This window comes from Rana temporaria, chromosome 1 (assembly GCF_905171775.1).
Source record: "Rana temporaria chromosome 1, aRanTem1.1, whole genome shotgun sequence".
Classification (NCBI taxonomy): domain Eukaryota; kingdom Metazoa; phylum Chordata; class Amphibia; order Anura; family Ranidae; genus Rana; species Rana temporaria.
The window spans coordinates 271208671-271220705 of NC_053489.1; the positions used below are offsets into that span (position 1 = coordinate 271208671).

Below are 12035 nucleotides of genomic sequence, written 5' to 3' on the forward strand. Positions count from 1 at the left end.
CGTTTACACGGCCGACCACTGTAAAGATGGATACCTCAGTTGTGGCAGCAGCTGCTGCCGTTACTGAGATATCCATCTTTAAAAACAGGACGTATATATACAGTGGGCCATCGTTAAGTGATTAAAGACTGCCCACCATATACATACTGCGACTGGACGGCTCTATTGCGTGAAACAACGTACGCGCATGTCATTGCAATAGAATAAATATATGCAATAGATTGTGTGTGCGCGCGTGCGCCCAATGCGCGGAGGAGGAGCCGATGTGCGATAGTCCGCCAGCCACCCGCAATCACAGTACAGAGAGGCAGAATGGAGATCAGCCTATGTAAATGAGGCGGATCTCTATTCTGACAGGGGAACAGCGATCCTAGTGATCAGGAACAGCGATCTGTGTTGTTCCTGTCAGCACTCCTCCCCCCCCCCCCCTCACACAGTTGGGAACACACTTAACCCTTTGCCCCTGTAGTTAACCCCTTTCCTGCCAGTGTCATTTATACAGTAATCCGTGCATTTTTTTTTTTTTTTTAACAAACTGATCACTTTAGGTGTCACTGGTCCCCAAAAAGTGTCACTTGGGGTCAGATTTGTCTGCCGCAATGTTGCAGTCCCGCTAAAATTCACAGAAATTCACAGATCGCTGTCATTACCAGTAAAAAATAAATAAAAAGTAAGTCTATAAATCTTATCAAGTGTATAAAGAGACAGTGCTTTTGCGCTAATATGGACCCTCAATGTAAAAACCCTAAACAAAGTGTAGCAGTGGGTGCTGCAAAACCTAAAGTGTTTACAATACACACAAATATACAAATGCAATAAAGTGGGGTTCCGCGCATCCTAACACGCAGACATGGTGAAAAATAAATATAAATACTAATCTGTGAAGACGTGGAAGAGAGCAAACAGAGGCTCAATATCATCAAGTGAAAAATAAATATATATGTAAATGTCCAAACTTCAAAGTAAAAATAAAGTAAAATACAATAAAATAAGGGTCACTGAAATACAGTCAATAACCATGATAAAGTGTCCAAAGTAGGATGAAAAATAAATAAATAAATTGTGGTAATCCAATGCTAATGTTAATATAGGCTGCCAGAGAAATGTAACTGATGTGATCTCAGAGCAATCCAATAAAAGTGTTGCCAGACGGGTGTAATAATCCCTCCCTGGGCTCCCGGGACTCTTACCTCCGCGCAGATAATAAAATGCATCCACTGTAGGTGTCACTACCGATCCTCCGTATACAGGCTCCACCAATCTTCCTTAGATATCCATGGCCGGGTCCTCAATCCGTCCAGACAATAAGTGTGCCCAAGAGGAAAGCAGGGGAAACACAAAAACAAAGGAGGGGACTCCAATCGTGAAGTAGTAAGCACAGGAAATGTTTAATAAGAGGAAAAAACTGCGCTTACATGCGATCTGACAGATTACAGCAAAAAACTTTTCAAAACGAGCGGCGTTTCAAGCGCCTGTGTACGTCCTCCCGTCCAATCCCTACGCGTTACGACATGTGTCACGTGTCTTCATCTGGGGAATCCGATTGGCGGTTGTGGTGTTTGTTTAAGTATCCAAGCGACAGGAAATAATGCCGTGGCCATTTTGTTGGAGTCCAACACATAACACAGATTCTGCCCATTCATTACAATGCATAGCAGAGGGTGTCACTAAATAGGACGCCGCGGCTTGGAAATCACTAAAGTGACGGCTCTCATGTACTTATATATAATAAAGTAATGGGCCATAATATTCCAGAAAAGGTAAAGGTAAAAGTGACTTCCAAGCCGCGGCGTCCTATTTAGTGACACCCTCTGCTATGCATTGTAATGAATGGGCAGAATCTGTGTTATGTGTTGGACTCCAACAAAATGGCCACGGCATTATTTCCTGTCGCTTGGATACTTAAACACCACAACCGCCAATCGGATTCCCCAGATGAAGACACGTGACACGTGTCGTAACGCGTAGGGATTGGACGGGAGGACGTACACCTGGAGTGACGTATACAGGCGCTTGAAACGCCGCTCGTTTTGAAAAGTTTTTTGCTGTAATCTGTCAGATCGCATGTAAGCGCAGTTTTTTCCTCTTATTAAACATTTCCTGTGCTTACTACTTCACGATTGGAGTCCCCTCCTTTGTTTTTGTGTTTCCCCTGCTTTCCTCTTGGGCACACTTATTGTCTGGACGGATTGAGGACCCGGCCATGGATATCTAAGGAAGATTGGTGGAGCCTGTATACGGAGGATCGGTAGTGACACCTGCAGTGGATGCATTTTATTATCTGCGCGGAGGTAAGAGTCCCCGGGAGCCCAGGGAGGGATTATTACACCCGTCTGGCAACACTTTTTTATTGGATTGCTCTGAGATCACATCAGTTACATTTCTCTGGCAGCCTATATTAACATTAGCATTGGATTACCACAATTTATTTATTTATTTTTCATCCTACTTTGGACACTTTTTATCACGGTTATTGACTGTATTTCAGTGACCCTTATTTTATTGTATTTTACTTTATTTTTACTTTGAAGTTTGGACATTTACATATATATTTATTTTTCACTTGATGATATTGAGCCTCTGTTTGCTCTCTTCCACGTCTTCACAGATTAGTATTTATATTTATTTTTCACCATGTCTGCGTGTTAGGATGCGCGGAACCCCACTTTATTGCATCTATAAATCTTATCGCCTATTTTGTAGACTCTATACCTTTCGTGCAAACCAATCAATATACACTTATTGAGATATAAAGGAATATTTGTCGTGCAACACAGAGCCCTCCATAACAGACCCCCCCCCAAAACACAAGGCCCTGCCTCATACCAGATCCACCCCCCTCCCCCGCAACACAGAGCCCTCCAGCGGTATTGCATTGCAGCACTCACCCTCCCCTTTGCTACCTTAATCACAGAAGACGCAAAGCATGGTAGGTCCGGACAAAGGGCGGGACTTTGCAAGTGAAAGGCACGTGATTGATTGCTAGGACCGCCCCACTGCCTAGTACCCATTTGCCTGCTTCTCAACTCAAAAGGTCCCACCCTTTGTCCGGACCTGTCATGTTTCTCGTCTTGTATGATAATTGTAGCAGAGGGGAGGGGGAGTGCTGTGATGTTAAAGGGGCAGTCAGTGGGCCGTGTAAATCCCCCTGGCGGGCTGTAGTTTGAGGACCCCTGATGTAGAAGCATACATATTGGCCTAAACTGATGATGAATACATGTTTTCTTTTATTTTGGATATGCATTAAAGCAGAAACTACATATTTTTTTTTTTTTTTTCGAAACTGTCGCTTTTTTTGGTTTATAGCTCAAAAAATAAAAACCACAGAGGTGATCAAATACCACCAAAATTAAGCTCTATTTGTGGAGGGAAAAAGGACATCAATTTTATTTGGGTACATCTTCGCACGGTCACGCAATTGTTGGTTAAAATAACACCGTGCTGTATCGCAAAAAATTACCGGGCGGTTCGTTAACTCTGGGAGGACGTCTGTATACAGTACACTGTAATCTGTAAGATTACATTACTATATCAAATCATCCCCTTTGTCCCCCTAGTGCTTTGTCCAGTGCCCTTCATGTAGTTTTATTATATATACTGTGCTTTCTGCCTGGAAACTTAAGATTGTCCATGGCAACCAAAAAGTGTTCCTTTTACGTCAAAAGTGGTTCTAGACCAGCTAGAAAACAGCGATGGTGAATTAGAATCACTTGCAGAATTAAGCGATAGTGAATCGTGGGGGAAATTCTTCTTCTTATTTATGATTATTAAAAAAAAATGTATAGTTAATTATAATATTTGATTTCAGGTTTCAAACTTTCATACCCGGGATGTCTACTAGACTCTTGTTTGGACAGATTTAAATGTGTTCTTACTAAGAATTGCAGGCCTACAATATAAAAGCCACATTTCTATGCAAAACAATTGTACCGCTTTCAGCACCAAAAATCTGACATAATCCTACCGCCAGGGTGGCTATGTAACGCTTCATCCACCTTATTTTTTTGGGGAATCTGTTATTTTCTCTCTTTTTTTTTTTTTTTTGGCTGAACTAACAATGTATAGCCAAGTTTAGGAGTTATAAATGGTGATTTCTGAAGTGCATTGCCCTTATGAGGTTAATTTACTAAAGGAGTACAGGTTGTTCACTTGAGAAGGCAATTTTTTACTGTGAAAAATGTATGTTTACTTTGCAGATTTAATGATGGTAAATACGCTGAACCTGTTTTCACTTTCAGGATACAACTTACAAAAAAAAAATTGGCTTTTTGCTAGCATACGATTGGTTGATTAAAGTCAATACAGCTTTAAAGCGGATGTTCCGCCAAAAAAAAATATTAAAAGCCAGCAGCTACAAATACTGCAGCTGCTGACTTTTAATATAAGGACACTTGCCTGTCCTGGAGTCCAGCGCCGTCCACAGCAGATGACGAGCGATCGCTCGTCACCCTGCTGCTCCCCCCTCCATTCACGCTGAGGGAACCAGGAAGTGAAGCGCTGCAGCTTCACTGCCCGGTTCCCTACGGCGCATGCGCGAGTCGCGCCCGCCGATTGGCTCCCGCTGTGTGCTGGGAGCCGAGTGTTCCCAGCACACAACGGGGGGGGGGGGGCGACGGGATGTGACGCATTGTCCGTCTTTTGCCCGTGAATGCCGGGCCGGAAGTGGGTGCAAATACCTGTCTTTAGACAGGTATCTGCACGCCCCTCCCCCCTGAAAGGTGTCAAATGTGACACCGGAGGGGGGGAGGGTTCCGATCAGCGGGACTTCACTTTAGGGTGGAGAACCGCTTTAACCTATAAGTGAACAATTTCTATTCCTTTAGTGAAAAATGCCACATAATTCAAAATGGATGCAGAGCAGAGGTCTTATTTGTGTTGTACAGATGAATGTAAATAAAAAATGATTACACTGACCTGAACACGTAATGAGATCACTCTCATTCCAGCACAGTGGTGTAGTGGTTGGCACTTTAGCCGAGCAGCAAAAGGGTCGGTCGCTGGTTCGAATCCCAATCATTTAATTTTTGTTCTCAAATGCTGCATTGGTTTTACTGTGCTGAGTTTGCATTTTTCCACACTGCTTTGCACATAAAAGAAGTTCAACATTTCTGCCCTGCAGCTGACGGCTGCATTGATGTGTGGAGTGAGCACATAGAGTTCATTGTTTTCTGTGTCTCCCTACAGAGCGTTGCATTTTTCTGCTGCACAAAAGTGCTGCTCTGTCCACAGGTGTGAACATGCCCTAAAACAGATTTGCCACATGGCTCGGTATCGCTTGGTATATTGATTTAGCTAAGCGGTTTTTAAGTTATTCTTTAAGTCCCCATTGACTGTGGAAGGACTGTTGTACTTCATGCTTGTTGTGGGTGCCACTTTTTATATTCCATCCCCCCAGTTTTTATAGAAGTGATCTGTTATAAATAACATGCAAGGTCTAAAACCATTTCATGTGTTCTTCCTTAAAAATAAAAATACACATATTGATTATTACTCAGTAAACTACAAGTGTTTTTTGTTTGTTTGTTTTTTTACAGATAATAAAATCCAAATTGGAGTGAATGGACAGGCAGCTGATCAAGAAGCAGAGGACAACCCAACCTAAAAATAAGAACTCCCCCCTCATATAGACTCTTGAAACTAAATCGGACTGTTTTGTCCCTTTTTAAGACTTTTGCTGTCAACAAGACAATTGCATAATTCAGCACAAGCAAGTGGGACTTGAAGGAGGTTTTAACTTTTTTTTTTTTTTTTTTTTTTTATTTAAAACAATTTTGTATTGGAGTTTTTGATAAAGAACCACTATTGCAGAACATATTTTATTCTGATAACTATACTGTATGTAGGCAGTTTATACATACAACCGTATTCGGTAGGTGGACTGACTCCTTTTTATCTCCTATTTTTTAAAGTACATAAATGGGAATAAATGCTATCTGCTGTAAGCATCCCTGAGAGTGTTATTTAAAAAATATATATAAAAAGGAATTTTGATTATTGAATACTATCATTACTTTTTTTTTTTAAACGGTTATCAGACTAAAATATTTTTCAGAATAGTGCTCAACTTTTTTCTTTTAACAGTGAATGCCTTATTGTCAATGATTTTGATTTATAGAATCTGTCATCAGCACATCATGCAGTTGCCTTATTCATTCATATTTCCCATCAGGTTTTGTTTGTGAAGTTACCAGTTCTTCCAATACCTTACTCCTGTTCCAAGTCATAGCCAACACCAATGCAGGTCTTTCCAAGTAAAATTGGTGAGACTAAAGTAGTGATCCCCAGAACTGTAGTATACTGTATATAGTAACAAACAACCATCTTCTGTCTCTCAGGGACTCTAAAGGTGAGATCTCTGTACACAAGCTCTATGAGCCACCCATCTCTTACTGTTATGAGCGGGTTTTGCTTTGCATTTTTGATTATTCTTATACATTGGCTATTAATGCAGCTGCGGGAGGGCGATTTGCTTGGTCAAAAGGTATGAGAGGGCAGAGTTTAGAACTCGAGTGATTCCCAAAGAGAAATAAGTCATTGGGTCATTCACTTTGCCCCAGTTTACTTCCATTACAAAGATTCAGAGAAGAGCAACACTTTAGTTAGTCAACACAGAAAACTGGGTACTTCCATTGTTCCCTTGCCATTATGCTTAACTCCACTGTTTACTGGGTCAGGGACTCATCTATAAAGTCACAACTCCCTTCCTGCAGATTTGTTTGGGTCAGTGACTCCTTGAGTGGGAGCTGAGAATGACAATAACAGCTAGACACACTTTAAGAGCAATGGCAGTGCAAACCATTTTGGTTTAATTAAAGTTGCCATAAATTCAGAAACGCACTTTAAGTCTCTTGTTCAGCTTGAGGCTGCAATTACAAAAATGTCCCCCTGATCTGTATCTGTGAATAGGGTCCCAGTGGCCACTGCCTTACCTCCTATTCCCTCTGTTAGCCATGGTAAAGAAAAAAGGCTCATGCAGATCCACACATAACCAAAGGTAATAGAAAGTGAGCACGTGTTTATTGGGTCCCAATGTTGAATCTACTTTAAAGTATTGGATACTGGTACATATAAAAGGTTGTGTTTTGTGCATGCATGTGTAGCCGCAACGGCACTCTAGACACCAGCAAAATAAGTGATTAGTTTTTAACATTCACACACTAAATGATCAGGGTATGCATGCTAAACATGTTTGCTGTCTTAAAACATCACTCCATTCCCCATTTGTGAAAGAGAAGCCCAGCACTGCACAATACTACGTAATTTCACAAAGCCACTTAAGTCATTTTAAATAGGTTTGTTTTCTTATTTAATTTCTGCATCAAAATGTTCAGTTCACAAAATCTTTAAAAGCTTCTCTTTCCCATAAATTGGTATTTATCCCATGAGCTGTTCTATCTCTACCTGGGATAACTCCATTTTCTGCTTTCCTCACTAGACCTTTGTGGAAACTTACTATGTAAATACTGTTTTAGGGAACTGATACTAATATGCCCTGAACACCACGTCTGAAAAGACTCATTCTTTCACATTACACATTGGCAGGTCAGTTAGACACCGTGCTAAGCAAAGGTTTCACTGTATGCCTGTGTTTACTGAACCATGGCTCAGAAGAATGTATCCAGTAAGCTGAACACAGTGAGCTCCTGCTTTTGGCACTTGTAAGGGCTGTTAATATAGCTTTGGGCCTAAAGCAGCCTAGTGTTGGACAGTAAATTATTAACCAGCATTCTTTTGCAATAGCAGGCACCATAACATGCTAATCCATACCTTCCATTTGGACACAGGGCTCTTGCTCACCCTGGTATGACATGAACTTGGGGTACATGCAATGTACATATATACTTTTGTCCATGTTGCAGTGCCTATGCATACACCCCCACATCAAACAATGCAATGAATTGCTGAATGTTGTTGTCGATGGTGTTTAAGCAGCAACCTACAGCAGAGCCGGTATTTTACATACCCACCCAGGGAGTGCATGCTCTCTGGGTTAGTGGGACAGACTGTAGTTAGACTTCAGCCAATTGGAGCCTATGTTCTGGCAACTAAATAGCACCTGCTGTTCATATAGAGGACTATGATGGTTCATATTGTATTTCCCAGCATCAAGGTTCAAACCGTGTTGTATATAGCCATTACACACAAAGGTTATTATAATAAAATAAACTTCACATTGAAATTGCCAGCTTTTATGTTTCACTTCTACAGAAATAAGTTCACCAAAGCGTCTCTATTAACAAAATCCTAAATGCATGATTTTGTGCCTTAATATCAAACATATGACTGTGTTCCATGTACTATGAATGTAGCTAAAACTTATTCCTGACCCAGGATTTGTTCAGGTTAACTGACATTTGAAATGCAGGCTAATTTTCCAAAATGTTTTATTTTTTTTTCTTCTTAAAATAAAATCAATTTATTTGTACTTCTTTAATAGGAATAATTTGTAATTTTAAATGGGATAGTACTGTATTGTTCATGGCGTAGGTTAAATTGTTCAACTGTTTTTAATTTATGACCTTTTTTGTTGTATTTGTATTAAAATAGAGATTACACTCTGAAGCAATATGTATGTCTCATTTACTTATGTGACAAGGAAATGTTATCAGGGACTTGGAAATGTCAGTGTGGAATAAAATGTTTAAGGCTTCATGCACATGGCTGCATTTTGTTTTCTGCTCAGAGTGACAGGTGCAACGTACAACCACCACTATTCACCCTGTATAGAGATCAATGGTAGGAGGTGGCCATATGCCAATCCACAAGAATCCCAACAGCTACATGTTTACAGGGCCTTATACAATCATTCTGTATTCATGCAGCTGCTCAGGTTTTTTTATTTAGATTTTTATATATAGCTGCTGCCTGCCAATGATTTGTACAGGCTGATTAGCAGTGGCTGTACGCTACACCAGTTGGGGGTTTGCTCACACCAGAAGGTACACCCAAGTTTTACATATTGCAGCATCCACACACCTACATTGGAGGTGAATTTATCTTCCAAAGCAAGTAAGTTTTCAAAGGAATACATGTTCAACTGCATGCACTAGAGATGTAATCAGAAATGACAGCGATATCTCAACAAGGACAGGCATTGAAGGATTTTGAGTCGGTGGTCAAAAAAAATAGGATTTTATACTCGCCATAAAATCTTTTTCTCCGAGTTCATGGACAGACACCGCCTTAATCTTGACAAAGTGGGTGTTGGCCTTCCTTTAGTAGTGACTAGGCAGAAACTTATAGTAAATGTTTAAACACATCATACACACTCTACAGGCGGGCCCTCTGGGTATAACCCCACTCTCTGCATCTCACAGATCAGTTCGTCAAAAAGCAGTACAAACATAAAGGAGGGGTGGGTGCTGTGTCCGTCCATTAACTTAGAGAAAAAGATTTTACAGTGAGTATAAAATCCTATTTTCTCTTTCGCTCGTGGACAGGCACAGCCTTAATCTTGACAAAGTGGGACGTCCCAAAGCAGTGTCAAAACGAGGGGTGGGAACAGCATACAATTAAAATTTACCCCAAAACAGAGCTCCTAAACTGAGGAGTTGCAACTCTTAAACAGCCGCCAGCAAATCTTTGCGGCCGAAAGAAGCATCCAAAGATGCACTCGCATCAACCTTGTAGAATTCTGTGAAAGTGTGAACGGACGATCAGGTCGCCACCTTACACACCTGGGAAACAGACGCTTGGTGTTGGAAAGCCCAAGAGGCCCCTATTGCCCTGGTCGAATGCACCGTGACGGGAAAGGGGGGCACCCAACCCCTTATGGCGTAAGCCTGAATCACTATCTGTCGGATCCATCTTGAGATGGTGGCAGACGAGACCGTTAGGCCCTTTTTGGGACCAGCCACCGAAACAAACATAGAGTCTGACCTCCGGAACGGAGCAGTAGTAGATAAGTATACTCTCAGAGCTCGGACAACGTCCAAGGAATGTAACACCGCCTCTCTAGGGTGCGACGGATAAGGACACAAGGATGGAAGTACAATGTCTTCATTGAGATGGAAGGCCGAGACAACCTTGTGTAGAAAGGAAAGCTGCGGACGCAGCACCACCTTATCCTTGTGGAAGATCAGATAGGGAGCCTTGCATGACAAGGCTACCAGCTCAAACGCGTCTAACTGACGTGACCGCCACCAAAAAGACCACCTTCTAAGAAAGTGTGAACAAGGGAATCTCCCTGATCTCTTCAAACGGTGGTGGGGCCACATGCCGAACCCCTTGTACAAATGTTCTCACTAGATTGTGGGCCGCCAGGGGTCGCTAAAAAAAAACAGCCAGGGCAGATATCTGTCCCTTAATCGTGCTTAAGGCGCACTGTAAGAACAGCAGGTCTGTGGATTCCACTTCATTTCCTCGCAAAGGGGCTAAGTAAGCTCTCCAAGTGCGATGGTAAATCCTCCTTGAGGACAACTTCCTAGCCTTCCTCATGGTAGGAATCGCAGAATCCGATAGGCCCCGGTCTCTTAGTACCTGGCTTTCAGTAGCCATGCCGTTAAAGACAGCGACTGTAAAGCAGGATGCAGTATGGGACCTTGTGACAGCAGGTCCTCTCTCAGCGGTAGACGTCAAGGGGCGTCTGCTACCAGACGCACTAGATCGGCGTACCAAGGACGCCAAGGCCAATCCGAATCAATTAGGATCATAGGAATCCCCTCTGCCTCCAGTCTGCGAAGCAGATGAGGAAGGAGCTTTAGAGGAGGGAAGGCATAGATTAGCCGGTACTGACTCCACAGTGCCACTAACGCATCTGTTGCGTCTGCCCATGGGTCTCTTGACATGGCCACAAACCTCAATACTTTCCAATTGAGTCGGGACGCCAGGAGATCTACGTCTGGCGTACCCCATCTCTGGCAGAGGAGCTGAAACACATCCGGGTGCAGAGACCATTCCTTCTTGGTCCAGCATCTGGCGACTCAGGTAGTCCGCCTGCCAATTTTCCATGCCCGGAATTGTATACGGTCGACAGGGCCAGGATGCTCCTTTCTGCCCACCTTAAGATGTGAGCGACCTCCAATGCTGCAGCCGAGCTTCTTGTTCCTCCTTGATGGTTGACATATGCCACTGCCATGGCGTTGTCCGACTGGACGCCCCTGTAGCCTCTGAGACCATGTAGAGAGGCACAGCCTGATTGTCCGACGTTCCAGGACATTGATCGGCAAGTGGGAATCCTCCGGAGACCAGTGACCCTGTGTCGACTGAACCCCCCCCCCCCCCCAACCGGTAAGGCTGGCGTCCGTCGTGATGACTATCCAGTGAAAAGGAAGTTCAGAAGTGCCGTTGAGGTCAGCCACCAAACAAGGGAGGTCCTGACCAGGTGGCTCACCCAAATTTTATAATCCAGAGATGATGGGCGCTTGTCTCATCTGGACAGAATTTCCTTTTGTAGCACTCGCGTGTGAGATTGTGCATATGGTACTGCCTCGAAGGAGGCCACCATGAGGCCCAGGACTTGCATGCAAAAGCGGAGCGACGACCATTTCTGGGATGTCGACTGCCGCACCGCAGCCCGAAGGGTCTGCAACTTTTCCACAGGAAAGAAAACCTTTGCCTCTGAGGAGTCCAGAATCAACCTCAGATATACTAGGTGTTGAGTCGGTACCATTACTGACTTCTGAATGTTCAGTACCCAACTAAAGTGACGGAGGGTTTGACAGGTTATAGACACGCTCACATCTAATTCTGAGTCCAAGTAGCCCATGATAGTGATGCCACGTTGTCTTAGTAGGGCGAGAATTGAGGCAAGCACCTTGGTAAACACCCTTGGTGCCGATGCCACGCCAAAGGGGAGAGACACAAATTGATAGTGGTCTTCCCCGACCGCAAAGCGCAGAAGTCTCTGATGCTTTGTGCATATGGGGACATGTAAATCGGCATCCATGATGTCCAAGGATGCCAAAGTCCCCCGGCTGGAGGGCAGTGACGACAGAGTGAACAGATTCCATCCGGAATCTTTGTACCTTCACAAAGCAATTGAGGGCCCTGAGGTCCAGAATTGGGCGAACGCCCTCCTTCTTTGGTACTATGAA

At 43.2% G+C, this 12035-nt stretch overlaps 1 protein-coding gene across 3 annotated transcripts in view; it reads left to right on the forward strand.

Moving 5' to 3' along the window:
* GOLM1 (golgi membrane protein 1) overlaps positions 1 to 8656 on the forward strand; it is a 115814-nt gene extending 107158 nt beyond the window's left edge. For all 3 annotated transcript variants that reach the window (XM_040355512.1, XM_040355510.1, XM_040355511.1), the window contains one exon: positions 5535 to 8656. In XM_040355512.1, coding sequence (XP_040211446.1) covers positions 5535 to 5602 — 68 coding nt within the window. In that variant the 3' untranslated portion in view covers positions 5603 to 8656. The remainder of the gene's footprint in view (positions 1 to 5534) is intronic.
* Positions 8657 to 12035: the final 3379 nt, after the last annotated feature.